General features: G+C 45.6%; 1 protein-coding gene across 3 annotated transcripts; it reads left to right on the top strand.

Moving 5' to 3' along the window:
• Positions 1–617: 617 nt before the first annotated feature.
• On the top strand, positions 618–27,486 carry prrc2c (proline-rich coiled-coil 2C). 3 transcript variants are annotated; one of them, XM_049588132.1, is made up of 34 exons: positions 618–855; positions 7,703–7,872; positions 8,023–8,197; positions 8,308–8,417; positions 8,735–8,860; positions 8,976–9,277; positions 9,395–9,474; positions 10,645–10,781; positions 10,915–11,002; positions 11,115–11,295; positions 11,391–12,036; positions 12,153–12,325; positions 12,746–13,007; positions 13,135–13,345; positions 13,424–15,868; positions 16,730–16,893; positions 17,015–17,169; positions 17,309–17,768; positions 17,862–17,947; positions 18,037–18,231; positions 18,884–19,141; positions 19,427–19,519; positions 19,655–19,756; positions 19,853–20,024; positions 21,437–21,658; positions 21,773–21,894; positions 21,985–22,163; positions 22,295–22,526; positions 22,639–22,749; positions 22,904–23,098; positions 23,237–23,337; positions 24,913–25,039; positions 25,156–25,398; positions 25,522–27,486. In XM_049588132.1, exons 2-34 carry the CDS (start codon positions 7,758–7,760, stop codon positions 25,783–25,785), a joined length of 8,532 nt encoding a protein of 2,843 aa, XP_049444089.1. In that variant the 5' UTR covers positions 618–855; positions 7,703–7,757; the 3' UTR covers positions 25,786–27,486. The 3 variants fall into 3 exon arrangements, with proteins under 3 accessions (XP_049444089.1, XP_049444090.1, XP_049444088.1); XM_049588133.1 differs by having other exon boundaries at positions 618–1,014; positions 21,782–21,894; XM_049588131.1 differs by having other exon boundaries at positions 618–1,014.
• The last annotated feature ends 478 nt before the right edge of the window (positions 27,487–27,964 follow it).

The raw sequence follows: 27,964 nt of genomic DNA, 5'->3' as shown, positions 1-27,964 counted from the left end.
TGCTCCTTGAAAACACTTGTGTCTTGTATATTTGAATATTTTTCCAAATATTTGATACTCAGTTGTTTTAAAACTGGGCCGAGTGAGTGACCCTGACCTGGGGAACCTACTGAATTGTTGAAATTGTGGTTACTGTGCTTAGTGTTAGTGTAATTTGAAGCATTGTGTGTCACAAAGATTTCCTTCAAGATAAATAAAGTTCTGTTGAATTGAATTTATTACATTTTTATTTATATTTGTTTGTGTTGAAGTAAATCCCACAGCCACTTGCATATTTTACCAGCATTTTACTGGTGGCTGGTGCTACTTTCCAACACTGACTCTAATCCTGGGTTTAATGTAAATAATTAACCTAAATGTATCATGTGTACATTGAAAGAAAATATTATCTTTTATGTGCTGCTCATTTACACAACTTTATCATAAGGTAGATCTTTAAATGATTTTAATATCTTTAAAGTCAACGGTAAAGAAGAGTAATGAAATCTGGATTTAGGAGTCTGACTCTTTTTTGGTTGAGGGATATTGATGGTGACAGATGTGTGTGACTGAGCACCTGCGCACGGGGTTCGGGTTTGAGAGAGGGGGATAGGAGGCGATAAATCTGGCAACTACAGTCTGCCATCTTTGATTGTGCGACAGGCCGCGGCGCGAGCGGGGCCTCACACAACTAGAAAAACGGTCTGACACGAGATAACGGGTGGGGATAGACACGGAACCACGGGACGACCGCGCACCGGTTCCCACTGTAGCGGCCGAACAGACAAGGACCGACTGGCGGCTTGAAACGGCGCAGAAGACATAAAACAGAAGCCGTGCATGTGGAGAGCGGTTTGTTGGCAGCCAGCGAGCAAGGTAGCTAACCATCGTTAGCCGAACTGGGTTAGCAGGCTAGCCAGCTTTTGTAATCCGCCGGCCAGACACATATTCGTCCACCACAAACCAGGCCGAAATCGGATTTCAAGTCGGGCCGCGCAACAGCCGAAAGGACAAAGAAGGCACCGGCGGTGGCAGGTGGGTCTCCGTGTCATGCAAGGTGACAAATTAAAGTTGAGCCCTGTAGCTGGTGTGTTGCTGCTCACACAGCGCTAGCTTGGTTAGCACGCTTCGGCCACTGAGGAGCTCAAAGTGGATGTGATGGCGACTAGTGAGAAACGAAACTATGCTAAACGATGCAAGCTGGCGGCCTGCTCTCTCAACAGCTTCGTGGTTCATTAAAATATATGTTGTTGGCTAGATTGTAATGTTCATATTTTGTGTTCCACTTTCCCCCAAATTAAGTGTTATTGTAGCCCGGTGTGGTTGAGTTCCGGGCGGTGAGGGCCTCTACTCCTTGCCGGTATGAGCCACCCAGCCCACCAGTAGTTTGATTCATGGAGAAGGATGGCCTGCACACTACTCAGTGGCAGTGATTTACAGAAATAAGGCTGCTTTATAAATGTGGCTTTCATTACATCCGTGTTTTGTCGTCTCCGAATGCGTCTAAATGAGCTGGAGATGTATTGTGATTTCATCTTGATTCCTATAAAGCCCTGTGTACAGATCAACACACCACTTTCCTTCTCAGTCATGATATCTTGCAGATCCAACAGATGTGGTCTGAAAGGAGAACATTTTTATTGTGTGAGTCTGTACATTTGAGAGCTTGGCAGGGTTGGGGTGTGAATTGCCTCCAAATGATTCATAACCTCTATTTGCAGATGTGGAAATCACCTAGATTACTTACTAACACATTATGGTATTGTCTTATAGATATGCATCCATGACTAGACACAGGTCTGCATCTGGCTAGTTATAGCAAGGCCATTCACTTATTGATTAGGGTAGTGCTTATTGATTGCCCCCACAATGATACGGCCTGATCAGAGATCTTTTGTTGAAGATGGATCTTCTGGAAGGCTCAAGCATTGATTTAAGCACAAAGAGATGCTCAGTAATTATGTCTGCGCTGTGATTCTCTTTGCACTTGTAATAAGGATGGATATCAAACTTTAAATGTTATGCGCTGCATTGGTCAGTCACCTCAAGTGTTCCCGTGTGTATATTTCAAACTGACATTTTTAGTATCAAATGTTTAACCACTCCAATGAGCGAGAACGTAGCCTTCCTTCAGCTTCCTGTGCGTTTAATTAAATTACCAACAACTCCCAGGGGAGACCATCTCAGTGGTATTGATGGCTTGGCATTGGAGAACCACAATAAACTTAAGTGGCCTCCAGTGCTTAGGTTTTTCTGTGCTTTGTGTTCCAAGAAGGCCCTCGCGTTGACCCTGATCAAAGTAACGATTACTCTGTTGATGCTGAACACGTGCTAATGAGTGAAAGGAATAGATACAACAATATATTTTCTATTTGCTGCCCAGGACCTGTAGTCCAGTGTCTTGATTTTTATTTTCACTGCCCACACAGCATACTGATGTAAAGTTACAGCTTTTGTCGTATTGTTGTGGCCAGTTGATCAGATGATTAGCATATTATACTTACTGTTATTATTGTAGAGATTTTAAACCAGAGCTCTTCACTGGAGACATTACAATACAAGCCTTTTCTTTCAGTACCCATCATGTAGGTCATCTACATGTCTTCCCATTCTGTGACTGGGTGAGTCCCATGACCCACTGTAAACAGAAGCTAGGGTGCATGAGCACAGGTAAGCCAACCTGCGGGTTGAACCTAGGTGTAGATCCTGCAATGCAAAAGACTGCACAATGTGCAGTCTGGGCACTACGTTTTTGAGTTCAAGCATCAGTCATTCCACCAATAATCTGAACAGTAATCATGTACAAATTGTAAAGCAGCACATTTGATTTCATACTTCTAGTATCAGATCTAAGACATCTAAGACTTTAAGATCTAAGACTTTACTGTCCATATGGTTTATGGATGGAAAATGCCAGCCGTATTAGAACAGCTGAAATCTTTGAGGAGCATTCCTTACATGTTCACACTCAAATAAACTGGTTCTTGTCAAACAGAAACACCCAAATGTTGGTGTTTTGTGAGCTTTGCAAAAGGGTGGAAAAAGACTTGCTTTGATACATGGACTGTGCAGAAGTAGTTGCAGGGGTGCAGGGTCATGCTGGAGGTGGGGCTGAGCTGATTGCAGCTGGGGCGCAGGGATGCTATTGTATGCTTTGTGACAAATCTTGGGTCTTTTTTGCAATCTGAAAATACTTCAGAGTGGGATTCAGAGGTCCCTCCTCTTTGCCCTTAGTGAACATATGTTGATAGTTTAAGAGATGGAGTCAGGCATTGTACATGGATTTGACCCCCTCTGTGTGGAGGGCTCATCCAAGGTGACTTTACGCTTCATGGTTCTCCTGTGGTTTCATGGGCACTGAGCAGGTAACATAATTGATGGTTCTTTGCACAGAGGAAACAGGACTGTTATTTGGCCTCTTATCAGCATTTCCTCTTCCTGTCTGGTCCCTTATTTCAAACACATCCTTACACATATCATATCCTTCTATTCCGTGCTATTTTACACACATTTGACGTAGTTCCTCCCGCCACCAACCTCTGTCCCATACTCCTTAAAGGGACAGTGCACCCAAAAATGAAAATTCAGCCATTATCTACTCACCCATATGCCGAGGGAGGCTCAGGTGAAGTTTTAGAGTCCTCACATCCCTTGCGGAGATCGGTGGGGGGAGTGGATAGCAACACAACTCCACCTAATGGAGGCTGACTGCGCCCCAGATTCAAATGTCCAAATACACAAAATTGAATCCACAAAGTATCTCCATACTGCTCGTCCGTAGTGATCCAAGTGTGCTGCAGCCGCGACATAAAAAGTTTTGAAAAACGTCATATGAACTCTGTTTTTAGCCTCACTGTAGCCTGTAGCTCTGACTGCCTCTCTGTGCTCCACGTTCACGTGTGCGCGCTCAGGGTGATCGGTGACGCACGGTCTCTGAAGAGCAGCACTCGACTCCGGTATTCTGCGGCTGGCTGAGGGTTAGGGCGGCTGCTTCGTCCAGTAGCCAGTAGTAGTTCCGTCCGTATACTCGGGCTCAAACAAATACGGCTCAACAACGAAATGGTGTTCCTCCTCAGTTTCAGAGTCTTCAGACATGTTGGGCTGTCCTTTGCTAAAAGACCGTAATGCAAATTATCTTTTAGCTCTGTGGTTACTGTTGTCTCCCCCTGCAGTGCACGTGTCACATAATGTAAACACGGGTGAGCAAAGCTCATGCTTTCACTGGTCTTGTGCAGGCACGCACACGTGAGCGCGGAGCACAGAGAAGCAGTCAGAGCTACAGGCTACAGTGAGGCTAAAAACAGAGTTCACATGACGTTTTTCCAAACAACTTTTTATGTCGGGGCTGCAACACACTTGGATCACTACGGACGAGCAGTATGGAGATACTTTGTGGATTCAATTTTGTGTTCTTGAACGTTAGTCTGGGGCGCCGTCTGCCATTAGGTGTGCTAGCTACTCCCCCCACCGATCTCCGCATGGGATGTGAGGACTCTAAAACTTCACCTGGGCCTCCATCGGCATATGGGTGAGTAGATAATGGCTGAATTTTCATTTTTGGGTGCACTATCCCTTTAAGCTTACCTTTCACAAGAACAGAATCAGAGGGTCTTTCTCGGTGAATTATCTCATTTTGTGTGTGTGTGTGTATGAGGTAAAGATGTCTTAAGAGTCCCAGAAAAACACCCTCAATCATCAAGTAACAACAAGAACTGTGTTGCAGTTTACGGAGTACTTAAAAATGATGAAGTGCTCCTGCTACAGTAAAACGTTTTGCCTCCACATCTCCTGTCAAGCATCACTGCATCACGTGACAAAATTGCACTAGAGACACTGATTTTAATGATGATGAATGCGACGGTGTCACTGTCTTCTGATCTGTGAGCAGTCTGCTCCGCCAAATTTAGAAGTCACACTCAGCCTGGTTTTCAACTACAGATTAATCCAAATATTTTTTTTATGTCTTTTATTGTTCTGCTGCACACAGTGCACCCAAACAAGTATGTGTTGATGTGTGACAGTGCTCAGGTCGACTCGGACTGGTGTCGGTACTTTGTCGCAACTCGTGGTGTGTTGACTTAAAAGACAGAGACCGGTGAAAACACTAATTGCGTGTTGTCACCTCTTCAAATTTGAAGATCTCTTGGAGTCTGGGCCCAGCTTCAGTGTGTGGTGTTGTTTCTGGAAGAAGCATTTTCAGACAGCTGCAGAGTGTCTGCAGATACTCAGGGCTAAAGCCTCAATTGGTGTAATGCATCAAAGTGTCACCATTCCTGGGCTTTCAGTGATCAACAACCACTAAAGAACTAGAAAAATGTCGGATAAGATTCTAATAGTGTGTGTGTAGTCTGCACTGTCCCATTGCGTCATTAATGGACACTTTGGACACCTGCTGCAGAGGCACAGAAAGAATTTGACTATAGCAAAAACGATACTGATGCACTTACAATATCTAATTTTTTAGTGCCTTTATTTTCCATTTACCACCAAAAGCAAAACTTTTAAAGGCATAGATATATAGTCATTTAGTTTTTTTAAAGTTTTAGGATTAAAATCAGGCAATACTCAGTTTTAAAAATGTTTTTCCTCATGTCAGAAGACTCTAAAAATCCTGCAAAACATGATCTCAAGTATTGGTTGAACTTTCAAAATGTGTTTTTTGTAAAGCAACTAAGGAGCTGTATTGGGTAGCATCATTACTTCTGTTTAAAGAAAAGAAAGAAATTGCAAGCTGGGTTTTATTGTTACAATTTAGGCTCTCATTGCATTTGACAGTATTTTATGAAATAAAAAAAAAAGACAGGTTTTTGTCAAACGAAAGGACTTCTCCTTTAAGTGGATGTTTCTTTGCAAGGTGCTCCAAGGCCAAGTTGCAGATAGCGCCTGAGCTCATCGTAGCTGTCAGCTCCCCCCAACACACACACACACACACACACACACACACACACACACACACACTCACAGACACTGTTCCACCACTGCTCTGTTAATAATAAATGACCTCTGTGTGACTTAGGAAAGACACTGCAGCCCAAAACATGCTGTCTCTCTGTCCATGGTACTGCTCACTATAATTCGCTTTCTGCCTTGTTTCTTGCTGCCTCTTCAGGTCACCCTCAGTGCCACCACCACTTATTGTGTTTTGCTGCTTTCTGATATCTGTTTCATACTGTGAACAAAATAAGAATCTTAGATTTGTCAGTGGTGGACTTATCTGATTTGCCCAGGACCCCCGTCCAAACTCAGTCTAGACCCATTAGAGTTCTCTCACCTGTGCAGACCACAGATCAGATTTTGCACAGTTGAAATTTAGGAGTGCTTTCATCTGCCAGAGTGGTATCAATACAAATACTGGCTTTATTATTTAATCAGGTATTGGCCCGACATTGACAATCCACAGTTAGGAACGGTTTTTTTTTCAATGTCATTATTAAATTTAGCAAGTTTCCTCTTGTCAGGTACATTCATGAAGTCATGGCAGGTCAGTGAGTCAGATTTTTGTGCCAGGGCACTCAGTGTCCTCAAGCTACTGTCAGTAAAAATGACTGTAATGAGTTCCACACAGTGATGTATTTAGATCCAAAATATGGGGAAAAGAGAGCATTAGTTTCAGCAGATACCCTGAGGATAGTATACTGGGAGAGATAAAATCAGATCAAAGGGTGGCCTGGTAGATTTTAAGGCGTCAATCATGAACTGCAGCATCCCGGTTCACATTTAACAGACAAATCAAACACTGACTCTAGATAGAGCCATTTGTGTTTTTTGGGTTTACACATCCGCCACTGTAGTTAGCAGCCCCTCCACGATGAGCTGGAAAGTGTCGTGGGGAGACAGATTTTTAACGTGAAACTGCTTCAGTCAATGTTCTTACTGGTTCAGATCACTGGGTCGGAGGAGACCTCTGCAGATAATTAACCCCCATTTATTTAAAAAAATAAAATTTAAAAAAACCTCCCGAATGTCTGCATCTTAAGTGCTGAACAGCATCAGAGAAATATTGATTTTTAACATGAAACTGCTCTACCTCGTTTTACCGGTTTAAATCACCTGCTCCCTTGTTTTTGAGAGTAAGAGACACTTGCAGAGAATTTGGTTCCCAGTACAAACCTCCTGAAAAATCAGTACTGATAGAATCCTAACTGGAAGTTTTTGCTTGATGGGCCTGGTAGTTTTTAAGATGTCAGCCATGAACTGCAGCATTCCAGTTCGCGTTCAGCGTGGGACCTTTGTGGGACCATTCCCTGTCTCTTTCTCACCTGATTCTGTCATCTCTCTGCTAAAAAAACAGGTCCTATTCACTCTCTTTGATTAGAGACATGTGATTTGTTTTACTTTTTGTGCCATGTAATTAGTGTGAGATAATCTCTATTTCTTTGCAACAGAATCCTTCTGAGGTGACTTCTTTCATTCTTCCACCCTCTGAAGGTTTAATGCTTCAGCTTCTGCGCTACCATCATTCTCAGCTCTTAGCTTGTACCCTGACCAAACTCCATGTTGCAGCATGCCAACACAAGACATTGCACTAAGCATAGTCTCTCCCCTATTTATTTTTTTCTTCTGAAAGCAGATGCAGAGCAGCGTCATTGCTCTGTAAACCAGCATCAGCCTCAGGTGTTGGCGAACATCAAAGAAGGTTCAGATATCTTTATGGTCTAGTGTCCAAAGCTGATAACCTCCTCACCTTCTGCGATCTTGTTTTTCTCTCACCCACGGTCTGTAGGAGGCTGGTTCTGGGGGCGCGGCCAAAGGACCAGACTCAATGAGTTTCCAGCGAAATGTCCGAGAAGTCAGGGCAGAGCACCAAGGCAAAGGATGGCAAAACAAAGTATGCAACCCTTAGCCTCTTCAACACCTACAAGGGCAAATCTCTGGAAACCCAGAAAACTGCAGGTAAGCCCCCACAACTATTCCTGCTGGTGTTTTGTCTTTAAGCTCAGTTGATCGAGGCAATGTCATATCTTGAAAGATAATTCTTCCTGACTCTCTTAAAAACCCCTAATTTCGCTGCTCCTCTGTGTGTGCAATGTTTCTTCATCCCAGTGGCTGCCAGACATGGGCTCCAAAGTTTGGGCAAAGTTGCTGCCAGCCGGCGCATGCCCCCTCCGGCCAACCTGCCCAGCCTGAAGGCAGAGAACAAGGGAAACGACCCCAACGTCAACATTGTCCCCAAAGACGGTAGTGGCTGGGCATCTCGAACTGAGGGAGGGGAGGACAGGTATGTGAGCTTGTGTGCGCATCATCCCTTTTGTTACAGTTGGAGGAGTTTGTCATCTAAGTTTTAAATCATGAGCGTTGTTTCTAACTGGCCTGTTTTATGTGCCACAGGCAACAGGACACGCCCCCACCCCAGAACAAACCAGCAGTGCTCCAGCCACAAGAGCCTTCTATTGGGGGCAGCCGCTCCTGGGCCAACAGCAAGCCTACACAGCTAGACGGTAAATTTGCTCTTCACTTGCTCCTTAAACAATACACCTACTCATAAAGCACAGATTACCTGTGGTCCTTCTTGGCATTTATGTAGGAGGTTGTGAACACTATCCAGCATGTTTCCTTCTTTTGTCCAAACAAACAAAGGCACAATGCTCAATTGGTTTACCTCCCTTAAGCATTACAGTGTGCATGGACCGTCTGATCTCTGCTATATGTGATGTGAGGTTGGAAGTGGTGCTGAGGATTAGACATTTCAGTGTTTCTCTGTAGGTCACTGTATTACGTTAAATCTTGGGACTTGTGTGCGTTCATTATTGTACAGGAGCTCCTCGTGTGAGCAGCCATTTTCACCAGGAGTTTCCCAGCCTGCAGGCGGCTGGTGAGGTGGAAAAAGGGGAAGGTCAAGAAGAGGAGCCTTATGGACCAGGCCCCAGCCTCAGACCTCAAAGTATGGCACATAAACATCGTCCACTGATTGCTCTCTGTTTGCCTGGTGTTAAAGAACTACAGCCACTCTAAGTCAAGTCAAATAACAAATATCTCTCCTTTTTCTGTCGTGATAGATGTTGGCAGTTGGCGTGAAGGTGGAGGCAGGAATTTGAACACTGCACCCAGCCCCCCTGAGATGGACAGCAGGGGTCTGGAGGAGGTTGGTACGGGACTTGGTACCTCTACACCACCAGGGGAAGCTGAAGAGGCAGGGCGAAACGTAACCACTGACGTCCAGAGGGAGAAGAGGGATGGCAGGGAGAGGTTGCCTCCCTCTGCTCCCCCTCCTCAGCCCAAACTTAATGGGGGGCAGCAGCCTCCTGCTGGGGTGCCAACTCACTTTGACCCTGCTTTCAGGAGCATGATGCCACCCTACGTAAGTCACTGTTTGATATTCCAGACAGACACTGTTAGGACTTCAGACTTAACAGTATCTAGTTGTAGTGTTTTTCTCTTCTCGTCTGTATGATGATCGCCGTCTTTGTATTTTTAGATGTTCCACGCCTATCCTCAAATGACTTTTGGCCTAGGACAAGGAAACTTCAGATACCCTGTACCACAAGATGGAGCAAAGTGAGTTCACACCTTAATGGCTAAATCAGAGATACTTGTGTTTAAGCAAAATAAAAGATGCATTTTTAAATTTGTATTTAATTGTATCAGTGCACAAAAGAAATATAATCTGGAATCGATTATTAACAAAACAATTGCTAACTAAAAAGTCCAGTGTGTAGGATTTAGGGGGATATATTGGTAGAAATGGGACATAATATAATAGGTGTGTTTACAGGTGTGTGATCACCTGAAAATAAGTCATGTTTTCATTACCTTAGCTTTAGCTGTTCATTTCTACATGGGAAGTAGGTCCTCGTCCACGGAGATCACTTCGCCATGTTTCTACAGTAGCCCAGAGCAGACAAACCAAACGCTGGCTCTAGATGCGGCCATTTGTGGTTTTGCATTTTCACGTCAGCCACTGAGTAAGCAGCTCCTTCACGATGAGCCGAAAAAGGCCAGAAAAAAAACCCACCGATTTTTAACGTGAACCTACTTTATTCAGCATTTTTACTGGTTTAAATAACTGGGTCTGTTTTGGAGAAGAAGAGACCTGCAGATAATTCATCGCCTGAGAAAGAAACCTTCCAAATGTCTGGATCTTAAGTTATCAGAGAGAAATGATGAGCACACATTGGCAGGTGCTGGGCTAAAGGCTCATCTGCAATGAGAGATTAGAGAAATACTGATTTTTAACATGAAACTGCTTTATTTAGTGTTTTTACTGGTTTTAATCACGGTTTTTGAGAGGAAGAGACCTCTGCTGCAAATTTGGCTCCCAGTACAAACCAACTGAAGAATGAACACTGAAGGAACTCTAACTGGGAGGTCATGCTTAGCCGAAGGGGAGAAGTTTCAGCTGGTTGCAGTCCTCACTGCTAGAAGCCACTAAATCCTCCACACTGCTCCTTTTAAAGACACAAGATTTTATACTTGCTGCATATGTATACCAGCTGGTATTTATGAAAAGAAATGAACCTAACTACAAATGTAAGATGTTATAAGCTCACACAGAAGCAAAGCACTCATATCAGCATAAAATTAATCTTAAACATTTCAGGTCCTATGCAACAAATACTGCCCTCATACCTTAGCTCCTTATATAGAGCTGAGTAGAAGCAGTTGTTAACACACTAGACCAAGTGCGATAATGGCCTCTCTTTCCTTTTTTCCCTGTTGGGTTGCCAGGGGTCCTCGTTCAACACGACCCCAGCAGCCTCCCCCTCAGTCCTGGCTCCAGGACCCAGACAGACCCTCTATCATCAGTGCAACGGAACTTAAAGAGCTGGACAACTTAGACACGGATGCTGATGAGGGCTGGGCAGGTTTGTAGTTAAACCTATGAAATGTAGTTATTAACTAATAAGTCAAACATATGTAATTTCACACAATAGGGTAGTCAGTCGTGAACTGCACATAATTTTCACATCTTTCAATCCCGTCCTTTCTTCACTGCAGGAGCTCAGATGGAGGTGGACTACACTGAGAAACTGAACTTCAGTGATGATGAGGAGAACCAAGCTGCTAAAGACAAAAGAGAAAACTGGTGAGTCTTTTATTATTGGAGTTGAAGTGCGTGACTTTAGAGAGCTAGTGAACTGGAGAGTATCTGTTGGATGTCTTTTGTTCTTACTTGACTACATTGATATTACTTTCAGGGAGTGGATGGGTAAAGTGGAGCGTATAAGATCTCGGCCACAAGAAGGTCAGGAGGGCTGGAAGGAGGGTGCCGAAGACCGTGGGGGCAGTAAAACCTCATGGGCTGATGGCGATCCTAGAGCGCCATCACCTGGCAGTATGGGACAGTACAATAAGTCAGCTCCTCCACAGGACTTCCAGGTAAAGCTGGATATGCATTACACAAGCCTCCCATCATGTGTACACCTTTTATTTGATCAAAAAGGTATAGCTGTACTAATTTCTTTGCTCTCCAGGGTGGCAGTCGTTCTGTTGGTGGCGGAGCTCCACGAGTAGCCAAACCTCAGGCTGCTGCAGCACCTGGTGCTGACGAGGACCCTGAGGCCTGGCGACAGAAGCGCAAGAAAGCACCAGAAGTTTCTGAAGCTGTAGAAAGAGCGAGGCGGCGGAGAGAAGAAGAGGAGCGGCGGATGGAAGAACAGCGGCTTGCTGCTTGTGCTGAAAAACTTAAACGTCTCAATGAAAAACACCGACAGGCAACTGAGGGCAAATCACCTATTCCTCAGACCACCAGTGATGAAGCAGGATCTACGCAAGAGGAAGAGTCCTCATCAGCTCCTGCTCCTGTATCCAGTCCTGCACCTTCAATCCCAGTTTCACAATCACAGGCCCCAATCATGCAAGCTCCTCTACCTGAGAGGGTGGAGCGAGACAGGGAGAGGATGGAGCGAGAACGAGAGAGAGTAGAACCAAGTGTAGAGGAGGAGGTTCTCTTGCCTCGTCAGCCCAGCCCGCCCGTCCAGAGACCCGTGGCTGTAGGTCCAGAGCCTCAGAGTGAGGGAGAGAGCTCCCTGGCTGAGGTCGGCCCCCTGATGGAGGAGAACCAGACAGACAGGACACCAGTGCCTATCCGAGACTATTTCAACATAGAGGACAACAGAGGTGAGCTAGCTCCAAGCCTTGTTTTAAACTTGCACATACAGTATATGATAAATGTACGACTGACTGCCATTCTTTCAGTTATAGATATCAGTACTGTTGGTTTTGTTTTCCTGCAGTGGATGAGCCCCACCTGTCTCTGCCTCACATGGACACCCCCAGTGGTGAGGAGGTCCCTGTGGCACCACCACAGCTGGAAGGAGAGGCAGCAACTGCTATGCGTCCCTCTCTCACCTCAGGCTATTCCAAACAGTTTCAAAAGTCTTTGCCACCTCGTTTCCTCAGACAGCAGGTATGAATGTCCACGTCAGACTTCTTTAGATAAAACAGTTTTAGATTTTGTTTGGTAAACTAAAATATGTGGGAGTGTCAGGGACTAGTGAACATGTTTCCAAGTCCATGTGAACAAAAGTGGGACTTTTGGTTGACTAGAGCTTTTCATAGTGGACATGTTGACTGTTCGCATTAGTGTGTGTCTGTGCCATATGCAAACGCCTGGGCAAAGGTGCTGTCACATTGGTTTTGGTTGAAGCAAATAGTGAACATAAATGGCAATTTAAAAAGCATTGAGTTGTTGAAACTAGCAGATATGACTATGAGCCATCAGAACTACAAAGACAGCCACTTACAATGTAGTGTGTTATATGCCATTAAAAACATCAGCTTTCTAATCTTACCTTTTCTTTGTTACTGTCCTGTGGTGGTCTTGTAGGAGCAGATGAAGCAGCAACAATGGCAACAGCAGCAACACCAGAGCGGGGGCTCCGTGTCCCCATCAGGTGGTGGCGGTGTTTCAGCCCCGCAGCAGCAGCAGCAGCAACAACACCGCTCCATGTATCAACCCATGGGCCCCCACCACCAGCACCTGGCCTCCATGGGGTTTGACCCTCGCTGGCTCATGATGCAGTCCTACATGGACCCCCGCATGATGTCAGGACGTCCTCCCATGGACATGCCAACTAACATTCACCCTGGTAGGGAGTTATGTGGAATTGAAATGGAGAATGTTTGATTACAGGTTCTGTCACTACTGACACTGACAAGCTGACAGATGTGCCACACAAACTGTTTATTAAAGTCACTCTGTTTTGTCCCCTCTAGGGAGGATGCCTCCAAAGCAAATAGTGCGCAGAGAGCCTGGTGACAACTCCAGCTCCAGCTCTGACTCCTTTGACCATTTGACTCGACCCATTCGTGACCATGGCCTGCCGTCAGACTCCCGGATGGTATGGGGATCAGACCCATACCCACAATCAGAGCCATTACCATCTGTAACTCCTCCAAAAGGACGGGAGGATGGCAAGGAGCCAAGGTAAAAATAAATAAGTGATGATATAAGAAATCTACAATATTTTCTGCACAAGACTAAAACAGAGTTGTTTTTCCACAGGATGGACTCTGGTTTGGATCTGGACAGGGGTCTCCCAGCTATGTATCCCCAGGATCACAGTGCATTGGACTCTCATAAAAGTAACTTCTTCCAGGACCCTACAGAGTCCCTGTCAGCATTTACCCAGGGCCCAGAGGATGTGTCGGGGCCTCTAGACAGGGTCCCTGTAGGCTCAGCGTTTGATCCTGAGGAGCCAGGCCTACCCAGTGGTGAAGAAGTAGAAGCTCTTGGTCAAGCTATGCTTCAGAGGAGTGTCTCCCAGGGCTCCAGTCACTCCCTCAAGTTGGATGAGCCCAGGTTTGACGGGCTACCCCTGGGAACAAAATCGCTAGAGCTACAGGATACAGGAGAACGAGCTGATGATAAGCCCCAAAATGAACTCTATCCCCAGGCTGCAGTGACTAGCAACAGGGCTACACCTCCTGCTGATGGATTACACAAACAAGAGAAGCTGTCCCTGCCAGCACCTAGCAAGCAGAAAGCTGAGCTACGCTGGGGTGGGAGATCAGGGGCCGGACGCAGAGAAGGACCAGGGGGAGAGAGACCTGTCCGCAGGTCTGGGCCAATAAAGAAGCCTGTCCTAAGGGACATGAAAGAAGAGAGAGAGCAAAGAGAAGAGAGAGAGAAGCGTCACGAGAGAGGGGAAAGGGGAGACCGGTCCAAAAAGGATCAGTTATCAAAAGCTCCCTCTGCAGCTGCTGCTGTGTCTGAGGGCTCCAGACCTCAGGGTGAGGGGAAGAGAGAAGCTGCCGAGGCTGAGGAAACACAGACTGGCCATCAGAGAGTCAGAGACTCCCAGCCTTCATCTGGAGCTCCCACGTCTTCCTCTCAGGAGGAGAAAACAGACAAGCCGCCCAGCAATGACAAACATCCAGAACCCAAACTACCCTCCAGGAAAGAGTCGAATCTTCCTCCACGTTCCTACCGACGAGAGGAAAGGGAGAGGGAACGTGAGAGGGAGAAGGAAATAGACAAGGACAGAGAAAGAGAGTGGCCTGTTGACTCAAATTTCAAAGGACGTGGTCGAGGGGAATATTATTCCAGAGGGAGGAGCTACCGGGGTACTTACAGTGGCCGAGGCAGGGGAAGTCGCGGTCGAAGCCGGGCAGAGTACAATTACCGAGAGCCCCGTTCGCGCTCTGATTTACCTTCTGCTGGAGGTGCTGCTGCCTTTCGCAACAGGGAGGAAAGCGAAACACGCAGCGAGAGCTCAGACTTTGAGGTTATACCAAAACGTAGACGGCGTCGTGGTTCAGACACAGATTCTGAAAGTGAAGGTGGGAGAGAGTCTGCCAGTGATACTGGACCCTCTGACCGTGAGCCTAGCACTAAACCTAGCCGTCCATTGAGACGAGAGCTCCCTGGGGAAGGCCGGCCTGGGCCCCACAAGCCAGGCTTTGGACCTCCTCACATGGGTGAAAGGGTTGGACCAAGAGGGGATGATGAAAGCAGACCCAAGCCAGGATTCCTTCCTAAAGGGGAGCCTTCTCGGCGAGGAAGAGGAGGACTATACAGTAGACGAGGTGGAGCAAGGGAACGCGGTGGCCCTCGCTCAGGCCCTCTCAGACGGCCGGGAACTAGAGAGTCCTCTTCTCAGTGGCCCTCTAAACCCATGGAGACATTCAGGCCTGAGGACGCTGAGTCCACACCAAGATATGACAATCCTGCCGCTGACAGACGACCCCCTAAGTCTGATGGCAAGAAATTTGGGGATGGTGCTCCTCAAAGTAGTAGAGAAAGGCCTCGTCGATCCAGACCAGCACGGCCTCCAAGGCAAGATAAACCACCCCGCTTTAGGCGCTTGAAAGAGCGCGAGGCTGCAGTGTTAGCGAGTGGTGAAACGGCCCCAAGCCCCCCTGTCCCTCTACTCCCAGTGCCTGCTACTGCTGCTGTCCCTAGCTCTGCCCCTGCCCCAATCTCCCTCTCACCAACTCTTTCTAGAGCTCCAGGAACCCCTGTAACTGTGCCTGCAGAAGTGGCTTCCACTATGCCTGCACCTGACTTGTCCTCCCCTGTAGAAGCACCCTTGCCTGAGACCAGCAGCCCCACCATCACTGCAGTCGGTACCAAATCACCTGACTTGTCCAACCAGAACTCTTCAGATCAAGCCAATGAGGAATGGGAGACTGCCTCCGAGAGCAGCGACTTCAACGAAAGGAGAGAGCGAGAGGAAAGGAAAGGAGCCCTGGAGGCTGCTAATGAAGCAGCCACTGCCTCTGCCCCGGCACCTGCACCCCCCCAGGGCTCTTTGACCCCCAGTAAAAGCCCTCCTGAGGGAGGGGTGACTCCAAAACGTGAAGGGGCTCCTGCAGCTAAGAGGAGTTTCTCAAGTCAGAGGCCTACAGAGAGACAGAATCGTAGAGGCAACAGTGGAGCCAAACCAGGCCGGAGCTACACAGGGGGCAAGGGAGAGAGGAGGGGAGGGGCCAAAGCTGGCCGCAAAGGGTGAGTTTGAACAATCAGGCTTTTGTCTGTTGTTAGGCACTTACTTTGGCTGCCTACATTAACACTTAGCACAATGAAGTTGACTCAATGAACAGCGTGCGGTAGAGTAATACTGCAGGTTTATTCCCACACAATAAACCTTTTGTGTAGTATTCCTCCTAATTAATAGCTGCAGTGCAACTTAGTGTCCTGTCATTTACTATAAACATGTTTTGATTAAAAATAGGGCTGGGCAATACATCTGTCTTGAGACAAGTCCAGACATCACCTCAGATTCTGGATATTTAAGTGTTGTCTTTTTCTGGTTTTAAAGCTGCGTAACAGTAAAGTTTCTGAACTTAACAGACTGTTCTAGCTCTTCTATTATTTCCCTTTTACCTATTTAGTCATTTTATCCACATTACTGATGACTGTTAATTAAAAATCTCACGTAATTTTTTTTGTGAAAGCACCCTGTCGCAATATCAATATTGAGGCATTTGGGCAAAAAATGTTTTGATATTTAGTTTTCTCTATTGCCCAATCCTAGTTATAAATTGCTAAATATGGCATCAGTGTGGTGGTATTTTTAGACTCTAACTGTAGCATAGCAGCAGCATTTCTGATGGAGAGCAGAGTGAAAACGTTTTCTCCCCTCATCTAAGTGCATCAACACTCTTGTCATCTTCTTAAGTCAGAGGACGGTAATAAAATAAGCAACAAAGTCATTGTTTTTTGCATTTAATTTGCATGTTATCATTCGTAGTATCTTAAGGCCTCCTTCACTACTCCACTGTTGTTCTCACTAACAGTATAATGTGCAACATAGTCTCCTTTTTTGGGCTTCAGTTTGTCTGTAACATACGTCTCTGCTCTGAACAGCCCTGCAGCTCAGCAGAACGCAGACGGGACAGGACAGACAGCTGGAGGAGCATCACAGAGGCCTACAAAAGACCAGTCTGGCCGTCGCAAAGATGAGGCCAAACAGGCCGCCAAGAAGCCCAAAGAGAATGCTCTCTCTCAGTTTGATCTCAACAATTATGCCAGTAAGTCCACCCTGATGCATGACTCTTACTGATGAGCCTGAAACCTGTACCTGACTCCAGCTGTTCTCCACTTGGAAACTCAATGTTCATGTCGTGATCCTCTGTTGTCCCGTCACTGTAGGTGTTGTGATCATTGATGACCATCCAGAGGTCACCACCACAGAGGACCCGCAATCCAGCGCCAATGATGACGGCTTCACTGAGGTGGTCTCCCGCAAGCAACAAAAACGGCTGCAAGATGAAGAGAAACGGAAAAAGGAAGAGCAGACTACTCAGGTAAGAGGAGGGCTTGCACCACGTAGTTAGAATACTCAAATTACAACAGCAATAAAAACCTTCAATGATAATTAGCTATACCTTTTTAATGTGACATTACCTCTTGACAAAGAATACTCAACTTATACTGCTCCGACAGAACTGGAGTAAAAAAGGCTCTAGTGAGAAGGGCAGAGGAGGTGGAGGAAAGCTGCCACCAAGATTTGCTAAAAAGCAGTCATCGCAGCAACAGCAGCAACAACAGCAGCAGCAGCAGCAACAACAACAACAACAACAACAACAACAACAGCAGCAACAGCAACAACAACAGCAGCAACAGGCCTCACAGTCTCAGCCTCCTGTAGCCTCTACACCCCAGGCCCAACAGCAGCCCTCCATTTCTGCTCCCCAGCACCCTCACCATGCTCCCTCCCAGCCTGCTGCATCCCCTCAGACTCTGGAAGGCACAGTGGCTCCAATGCCCTCCATCCCCTCTGCCACTGTGGACTTTACCCCAAAGAGCCTACCCCCCGCCCCCACACAGACACACAGCACTCTGGGTACAGAACTGTGGGAGAACAAGGTAGCGGGCTCCACTGTCCTTCCTGAAGTCAAGAAGCGTGAGTGGATAAGTCAACTCTTGTTCAAAATGTTGAATTTGTCTGAATTTATCAGCAAGCTTTTGTCTAAAGTATGTAATGTGCATATTCCAGTTGGTCCAATCAGCCCTCCCCAGCCACCCTCTGTGAGTGCCTGGAACAAACCTCTTACCTCCTTTACTGGCACTGTCTCCTCTGAGGTATGTTCCATATGTTCGTCTCATCTTTTGTTGAGTGTACAATCCTTTTTGCTGAGTTCTAAACCATGAAAAACATTGTGTTGTTTCAGGGTGTGAAGCCTGGATCAGAGGGCAGTGTGGAATTGGCAATAGACAGCATTCAGTTTGGAGCGCCATCGTCTGCAGGCAGCACTGACAGTGACGGAGTTCCAGCGTTGCTAGAAACTGGCTCTGAAAACAAACTACCTGCTCCCAAAGAACAGAGACAGAAACAACCTCGAGCTGGCCCAATCAAAACACAGAAGGTAACTCAGCTGTGGAGGAAACTCCGAGGGTGAATTCACAGGGAAATGGATAGAGGCTGCTGATAGCACCATGAAGTGGGCATGACTTGCAAACATGCCCATAAAATTTTGTAGTGCAATTTGGCTGGGGTTTTTTTGCATCTAATTGCAGTTATGTATGTTGCAAAGTATGAAACACAGCAGGCAGAACAATGGAAAGAAAGAAGAAAACTAACATTTTCAAACTGCAAACTACACATCCTGACCGCTCAGGCACAGAGGCATTACTCAAAGCGTGAGGCAAGGAATTTAAACTTGACAGATACATACTGAATTTGGGATTTAATATCCCAGTTAGTGCACTCAGTTACCGTCAACTATCTGAAGATATTCATAATTTCACTACAGCTGCTTGTGTAGTGTTGTACCCAACTCAGAAGGCATGAAAGCACTGAGAATCCTGAGTTTGGCAACGCAGTTAGGAGTGCATTGCGCCCGTTGTGGGTGCTTCAGAAATTACACGGTTCTTTCTTATTGGTGCAGATTTAGTGGCCACAAAATCCATGCATTTGTTTTGTGAATTCGCCCATTGATGTTTTAAGCTGTTGAACAAGAACATGGGTTCCTATTCATTATTGAAGTCATGTAAATGTTTAATTTCTCCGCTCCCCAGCTTCCTGAAATGGAACCAGTGGAAACCAAGGAGTACAAGCCGGGTCCCATCGGTAAAGAGCGCTCTTTAAAGAACCGCAAGGCCAAAGACGCACGTGGAGGAGAAGGCGAGGGGATGGAGGCAGGAGTCCCTGGAGGAGGCGTCAGTAGAGCCACAGACTCCAGTCCTCCCACCAGTGACACCACAGTACCAGAGCTGGGAGGAGACATTGAGGGCATGATCACAGTCCCCTCAGCAGAGTACAACAGTAACTCTAAGGTATGTCGGTGTCACATGACCATGCGGCTAGGTTTCTTTTTTTTGTTGTTGTTGTAGATTTAAGATAGTGGGATTGAGCTAAGTTGTCATTGGTACCTCTCATTTACAGTAACTCAAGATCAAATGTAATAGTAAATCTGTTAAATTATGACTTCATCAACTCTGTTTTTATTCTTCTTAATTTTTGTGAGTTTATATTAATTGTTGATGAGCACAATAAAAAGGTAGTGTTACTGCAGTATAACATGTGTCTGTGGGTTCTGACTTTGTGTCTTTGCTTCTCAGGAGTCTGTCACTGACTACACCACACCCTCCTCCTCAATGGCTGACAGTGTTCCCACAGTGGTGAACAAAATAGAAGAGAGTTTGGTGGCAAATGTGAGTACACATCTTTATTTGGTACAGCCTTCCTTTTAATTTGAAGAGATGACCCACCTGTGCCACAGTCGTGCTCTAATCCCAACACTAGGTATTATTTAAAGACTGATTTGGGGTGTTTTTGATGTGTTTCAGGTGGCTCTACCCCACTCATTGCCCCTTCCTCGACGAGAGACCCTGCAGCAGAGCTCCAGCCTCAGCACTGTCTCTCCTGCTACTGTTGACCTAACACTAAAGGTACTAAAGCAACACTGCTGAGAATGAGCTGATATTTTAAGAAAATATTCAGTGAAACATTACCATAACACTTGTTTCTTTCTGTCACCTCCCCAGATGGAATCGGCTCGTAAGGCATGGGAGAACTCACCAAGTCTAGAGAAGAACTCTCCAGTCACCTCCTCATCCTCCCCCATCACCTCCTGTGCATCCTCATACTCCACGTTCTCCTCGGCCTCCATGCCACAGATCCCTGTGGCTTCTGTTACCCCCAGCACCTCACTGTCAGGTAACAGAATTCCCAGTTAACTTATCTACTGTATATCTCCAACACTACTAGGGCTGACCCAAAAAATTCGAAGCTTCGAAGCTTTGTTCGATGGCACGGGATTCGATTGTGGGGAGAGAAAAAAAAAAATCGAAGCTTCGGGGCTTATTTTTTCCCTTTTTTTTGGGGAGGAGGCCTTAAACGCAACACTAACCCCCACCAGTCCGATACTGACAACGAGCACACTCAGAGCTGGCAGACATGTCCAAGAGGTCATCAGATGTGTGGTTGCACTTTAAAATATGCCCCGACAACCCCCAGAAAGCAGAGTGCCAGATTTGCCAAAAGCAATTGGCATATCACAACTCAACAACAAATTTGGGAAATCACTTGAAAAACGTAAGTAGTAACTAGTAGGCCTAATATGCATTTTCCAGTTCCACTGGTCCGCTCTGAGTTTGGTGTCAGACACTTCTGATGCTCTGAGTTGCGCATCTGTTTGATTGTGCTGCAGTGTGCGCTGAGGGTTTTTTTAATTTAGTGTTCAATCAAAAGTTAAACACTATTTATCACCGACCATTAGCGTTTTTTCGTTTGTGAATATTTTTATCTTAATTCTAGTGTTGGAAGAAACTACGTTTTTTGCCAATTTTTTTTCCGTTTGTTTGTTTTAAATTACCCCTCCCCCTTGTCGAATGCTTCGAATTAAATTCGTTCTGAGCTCCAGCGCTTCAAATGTCCATAAATTGATTTGAGAGGTCAGCCCTAAACACTACTGTGCGTTGACACACAGTACTCTGGCATTCTGCACCAGTGTTAATTTCCTAAATGAAAACTATGACGAGAAATGTTTGTCAGCTACCTTTACTTCCATAACGAAGACAGAAAATAGATAATTGATAATAAAAACTATGACAAAATGTATGTTTGTTTTCGTCGGCAACAGTAAGACATCAGTGGTGGTCTATGGGACATTCAGAATAAGTTGAGAGGAAAACGGTGATAAATTATTTTTCTCTGACAGAACTGAAAGTCCAGTTTTAATCACTGACTGTGGGAGGACACAAGTTTAAAGCTAAAGCCAGACTAATGTTGCAGATTTAGAAATAATTCACGCTGAAATAAAGTTACTTTGCTGCTTCTTAACAGTGACATTGATAAGTCAGAGCTTACAGTGAACCGGGGTACAAATCCAAGTTCTCTTGTTGTCTCAAATTAGTTATTCATAGTCTCAATGTTTGAGATTTTCAGCTTGTCAAATGATGATCAGTAAGTGTGTGCTCATAAATCATCCTTTACACCTGTCAAAAACTGCTGGAGAAAATGTAAATGTGTAGAAATGATTTGTAGTTGTAAATAAAAATGTCTGAACAAAATTTCACCATTTGATACAAGCATCTTGTGTTCACCATGTGTTTCTCTCCACCCTGCAGGTTCTGGTACCTATACCACATCATCCCTCAGCACCAAGACCACCACGGCCTCTGACCCCCCTAACATCTGTAAGGTGAAGCCCCAGCAGCTGCAGGGTGGGAGTCTGTCCTCCTCCAGCAGTAGCAGTAGTAGCAGCAGCTTCTCTCAGTTGGGCTGTGTGCCTCCCCTCCTGCCCCAGCAGCAGCAGACCCCACAGGTGTACGTCTCTCAGTCTGCAGCAGGTGAGAGATGCATGGCCACACCTCTTTGTTTTTTATACCCCTATTTCAGTTTTATATTTGAAGAACTGTTCACTACATTAGCAGTTACTAACACTTAAACCCTTGTATGTTGAGGTTCTGCAGCTCAGATCCCAGCCTTCTACATGGACACTAGCCACCTCTTCAGTACCCCCCACCCTCGCTTGGCGCCTCCCTCCCTGGCGCAGCAGCAAGGTTTCCAGCCCGGCCTCTCGCAGGTAGAGTTATCTGTTGGTTTTTAACGAGCCACAGAAATGCTTTTTAACATCAGAGGTAAAACTACCTGTCTGTGTTCCTCCACCTTATAGCCGACAGCGGTGCAGCAGATTCCCATTCCTATCTACGCTCCACTGCAAGGTCAGCCGCAACACCAACATCAACACCAACACCAACACCAACACACACACCAGGCTCAGCTTGGACTCAGCACTGGTCCTCCAGTTTCCCAGCCACAGGACCTGTTCAGCTCCTCACTGCAGCCTTACAGGTAACACACAACACTGCACACGTATTCAGTTCTCTGCTACAAACACAGCTGAAATATACAGTACGACTGAGGCGCCAGTTTCCCTATTTTGAGGTACAGTTATCTGATCCTGTGACCTGATCTGTCCTCAGGTCTCAGCAGGCGTTCATGCAGAGCAGCCTGTCACAGCCCTCCATGATGCTGTCAGGACCATCCTTGCACAGCTATCCTGGCGTGCAGGCACCTGAGCTGGGCAAGCCTCAGTCTAATCTGGCCTATCAGCAGGCTTCCTCCACCCAGCACATTCCCATTCTGTTTGAGCCGCAGCTAAACCAGCCTTCTGGCATGGGAGGCTCCCAGCTCATTGATACACACCTGCTGCAGGTAACCAGTTTGCTTCACTCTACTTTACAGACTTGCATTTTGCCGTACAAACATCTGGAATAAATTTATTTTGCATACATTTCTATCTGATATATCTGTGGCTTTGGTTCAGGCTCGACAGGGGATGAGTCAGCATTCAAACATGTACTCGGGGCAAGTGCAACAACATGGCCAGAGTAGCTACTACAGCAACACTCAGTCGCCCAGCTCTGCAATGCAACAGGTAACCTACATGCAAACATAATAATAGACAGTGTTAATAAACCTTCATCTTTCTTATCACACAACCTAATTTGTTTAACTTCCAGGAGTGTGAAACTCATAGCAGTGTTTCGCTTATTAGTGTGTAACATTTGTGTGTCTTTGTCTGTCTCAAGGTGACAGTCCCTCTGCCAAGTTCCCAGCTGTCCCTTCCGAACTTTGGCTCGGGTGGAGGCCAGCCTCTCCTGGCGCTGCCTCCGACCCCTCCCCAGGCCCAGCCCCCCAACATCAACCGTCAGCCTCCAGTCTCCCAGCCATACCGAGGCATCATGGGCCCCAGCCACAGCATGATGCAGCCTCCCACCAGCAAGGTACAGTACTGTGTGCATTTGTGACTCTCAGACACACAGGCTGAATTTTATTTCTAAAATTTGAGCTGTGAAAGTTTTTTTTTATAGTTTGAGTTGTGTTTTTTTTATTGGGTGTGTTTGTGTGTTGACTCTTTGTAGATGGACATGGATCTGAAGCTCTTTGGTAGTGGGATGGATGTAAAGCCTGGAACCCCTCCTGTCGGCGCCAGGAGCACTACACCCACCTCCAGCCATTACAGGTACCACCCATAAATTCACATTCTATCTGGTACACAGTCGAACCTAAAAAGCCACACCAAGTATAACTTTTTTTGGGGGTAAATATTTGCATACACAATCGGCACTAAAACTTGGAAGTGGCCATGTTGCCATGCACTGCTATCTGTCATGGTTTTATTTTTAGGGTGTTTGTTGCTACACAGACTAAAGTCAACAATGTATAAAGTGTGGTTGACTCATCATGTGTCATTTTAATGCACTTTATACCAGTATTGTAAAACACACTGATTTATGGAAACCACAGTATCGTTGCACTGGTACTAGCTACGCTTTTTAGCTCCTTTCTCTACCAGCGAGTTCACACACATGCACACCACTCTCAGTGCCTCCGTAGCTCCAGCCCCTCTGCTAATACACGCCGAACATTTCCTACTGCTGCAGCTTTACATTAAAAGCATTCAACAGGCCAAACATGAGTTGACCTCTGTTATAAAGGGTCACATGAAATGCACTGGGGCTTTTTTTCAGTTAGCTGAGCACTTACCATTATCATTTATCAAAAAATGTGTCTACAAGACAAGGCAGCAATTTTTGGTATTTGTTGACAGTGGATCTGTTTTGAAATAATGCAGGGACTCATTAAACAAAAAGGAGCAGCCACGGTGAGCTGTTAGACGAAGAGCTGCAGGTGACAGTTTGCACAGCTCAAACTTAGTGAGGTAACATTAGCCACCTTTGACCTTAACTGTGCCCTTCTGTCAGCAGACTGCAACATAAAATCAGACCATGGTTGCTCACAGAATAATGGAAAAAGGCCAGTTATTGCCAGACGTTATTATTAAAATGACAACAGTTTGTTCTGCTGCGCTCAGAACTCTGTGACCTGAAATATTAAACCACATTTACTGTTCCCACTGTAACTACAGATGTCACCAAATCAGCCAGTTATAAATGCTACAGTTGTTCTGCTGTTCTCTGCTACTAACTAGTCATTGTTGTCTTGTGATAGCCTGGTTATATTCAGGGTTCCCATGGTCATGGAAAACCTGGAAAGGTCATGGAATTTCACAAGTACATTTTTTTCAGACCTGGAAAAGTCGTGGAATTTTGTTGCGTATAATGAAATTGTTACTGTAACCTCCCCCGTAATGTAACAAAATGGCAAATTTATTTTCTGGAGCTGTGATGTAATGTAGCTCTAACATGCGTCTGTGTGACATTTTGTTTCCCATCACATACGTTTGTTCATTTTCTCGCCATTCTCCCTCTCTGTTAATGAATGCCAGCTAGCTGACATTAGGTTCGAGTAGAGTTCGACGTTGATATGTTTGAAAATTGCCGGACAACTCAGACAAGAAAAAAAAACACATTATGGGTCCTTGAAAAGTCATGGAAAATTTTCTACAGATGTGTGGGAATCCTGTCGATTTATCTCTAAATTAAATTTTAACTTGTGTGCCCTCAATGTCAAATTTGCCGAGGTGTATTGAAAATGGTATAATATATATTTTTCAAGGTATTGTATGGAAGTTAGAAATTCCAGTATCGTGTCAACACTTCTTTATACACATGATTTCATTGTTCTCTTCCTGCAGAGCCAGCTCCACGTCTCCTAGCAGCCAGTCCAGTAAGATCAACAGCATGCTGTACCAGAAGCAGTTTCAGCCCAGCTCTGCCGGCATGAGAATGACGCAGCACTTCCCTGGCCAGTTCAACCCGCAGGTAGAGTCATTATCACAAAACTCAGATTTTGATTGTGTTTATATAATGAACTGGTTGTTAACATGAAAGTTAACTGCAAACCATTTATTTATTTTGTTTGTTTCTCTTCATTTCAGATTCTGTCTCAGCCCAACATCGTCTCTCCTCTTGTTAGACCTCCTCACGCAAACTCGTTTGCTGGAGGTGTCCAGCGCTCTCCCATGGGCCCTCCAATGTCACCCAACGTGGGTGGTGGTCTCATGCCCCATCCCCGGCCTCAGCACCCACAGCACAGCCAGCACCCTCCCCGAGGACCTCCTGGCCCCTCGCTTGCACCCAGAGGCACACAGGCGGCTCTAAAGGCTGAACAGGACCTAAAGGTCTGGTTCCCTGTTTTATCTGCTGATTCTGTGCATCTGTATTAACTGACCGCTCAGATGGTGAACCAGTCTTTCAGTGAAGGGTGGGTTGGCTGATTTGATTTGTTCTTTATCGCCCTGCAGGCAAAGCAGCGGGCCGAGGTGCTCCAGTCCACTCATAAGTTCTTCTCAGAGCAGCAGCAGCAACAGCAGCAGCTCAAGACCCCGCAAGTCAGCAAAGTGTCTCGGCTTGATCAGGGGGGGAAACCTCCTCTCGACAGCTCTGCCTCAAACCACCAGGCAGTCGGCGACCGCCAAGATACCGACAAGCCCCCCATCTCCACGGCCAAGCCCATACGGACTGGCCCCATAAAACCGCAGGCCATCAAACCAGAAGAGAGCAAGTAAAGAGCTGACGAACCTCTTCGGATGACAATATGAATGGATGGAAGAGAGGAAGAGAGAGAATCTAGCCCCATTCACTCAGTCACCACCTCATATCAGCCCTGGGGGACAGTGTGGGGGAGGAGGATGAGTCGATGCTAGTGGTTACTGAGAGTAGGCACTGTCCTGCGTATACATAATCCTCTTCCTCTTCTTTCTTCCCCTATCTTGTCCCACTGTAGGTGGCGGCGTTTGAGTTGGATTCTTCCATCATATTTAGAATGCCAATAAAATGGCTGCACAAGTTGTTCCATAGAAATCTACTGAGACGGTAGATAAGAGGAGAGTTGGAAAGAGAAAATTGAAATGAGATTTGCTGCTGAGTTTGCCATTTTTATAGCTCTTGGTTTCTGTTCCTTTTTTATTTTTATTTTCCCCCAAATAGGATCACACATATTATAGGAGAAACCTGTTTTGTTAACGAAAGAATGAATCAGTTTTGTTTTTGTAGTCGAAACAATCTTGTTAAGGAGATGTCATTTAGTGAAGCACACTTTTTTTGTTGCCCAATCTCCCATCATAACTAATCCAGAGATTTGTGCACGTGGAAATGCACCTCATTACGCTCACTTCAACGGTTTCATCCACGGTCACCATACAGAGACATGAAATCAGAAATTCTCGTCATTTTGTTTTTGTTTTTACCAGAACGGAAATGTGAAAATTACAGCAGTTGATTGCAATTAATGATTGATTTATTGATTTGTGAGCCTTTGCTCCTGCCTTCTGCTCTCATCTCCTTGCCTCAGAATTACTGATGTGTTGGGGGTGTGTGTGTGTATCGGGTGTGTGTTTGTGGTATAAACAGGGGGAAAGCTCGTAGCTGGACTCTCCTGTATATTTAGCCAAAGGTTAAAGCAGCGCGGAGATGATGTCACAGCCTTTTTATTAGGATTGCTGTTGTCGTGGCAGCAGAGTTTTGATTTGACTTGCAGGATTACACAGATGATGTATGATCACTACATACAGCTGTTCCAGTTTAGGAGCTACTGTCACACACCCTTTCACTGCTTTCACACACATCCTTGCTGTCACACAAACACACACCTATACACACTTTACTGTAAAGCACCCAGACCTGCTGCTATTGACTGATTTCAGTGCCCTTAGCTAGAGTATAGCAGGATAGGGCTATTTAGAGGAATAGAAACGGTGAAGAGTTGAGTGTTGAAACAGTAGAACACTTGGAGTGTGTGTATGTCAACCCTCACGACGAGGGGGAACAAGAACAGGACAGAGAACAAGTAAACGGATGAAATGAGAAGCCTCAAGTACAGAAGCGTTTGGGCAGAAGGACACTTATTGTTTTGTTGTCTTTACTGATGAGAGCAATCAGTGCTGTTTTCTGTCTCTGCCTCACCTCCGCTGGCTGTCCCACCCACAATGCTTTCATCTCGGGGTTGTGGCGACAAGGGTCCTTCAGAAATGTACAGTAGTATGCACCCTGAGGTGGGGAGGGCGTCCTCCTCGCCTCTACCCTAGTCGGGGGAAGAGTCCTTGCTTTGGAGGATGGATGCGGGAGGGAGGGTAATGATTTTTTTTTCTTTTTTTTTTTCTTTTTTGTTGAACTTGTACAGGGGTTTCATCGCTGTATTAAAATATGTACGGTCTTATTTACATTCTCTTGGTTTGGTTACAGAAACTAATAAAATAATATACTGTTGAGATGCTTTTCAGTGATGTCTGGTTTGTACTTAGAGCCATCGTACACAACGTTTCCAACTTTAAGTTTGCCCCACATCACATTGGTATGGATTACATTTTACCACCAGGTGGCACAACAACATCGAGAGTGCTTAGATAAAGAAAAAACCACTAATGCAATACTTGTGTTCATCTTTCAAGTGACGTGCCCTTTTAAAGCTTTAAGGCTTCATCACTGGTTAAAAAATGATTTATTAATGGTCTATAGATCACTTACTAGCCCATAAACAGAGCAGTGTTTGAGGTTTGGGCTGGTGTTCATCCTCTGATAGCACTCTTTCTTCGTCTTCTGAGGGCTACAAGGCATCTGATTTACAATAAATTAACTGGCAACCTATAAAGATAAACATCTGCAGACTTTAAAACACAGTTATTTCATGCACAAGTCAATGTTGAGATTTTGGGCTATTTTGATGTCGTCTTTCAAGTCTAGTCAAAT

Source organism: Epinephelus fuscoguttatus, linkage group LG10 (assembly GCF_011397635.1).
Source record: "Epinephelus fuscoguttatus linkage group LG10, E.fuscoguttatus.final_Chr_v1".
Classification (NCBI taxonomy): Eukaryota; Metazoa; Chordata; class Actinopteri; order Perciformes; family Serranidae; genus Epinephelus; species Epinephelus fuscoguttatus.
The sequence above is the reverse complement of the archived record's forward strand: the minus strand, read 5'-3'. Positions and strand labels throughout refer to the sequence as shown.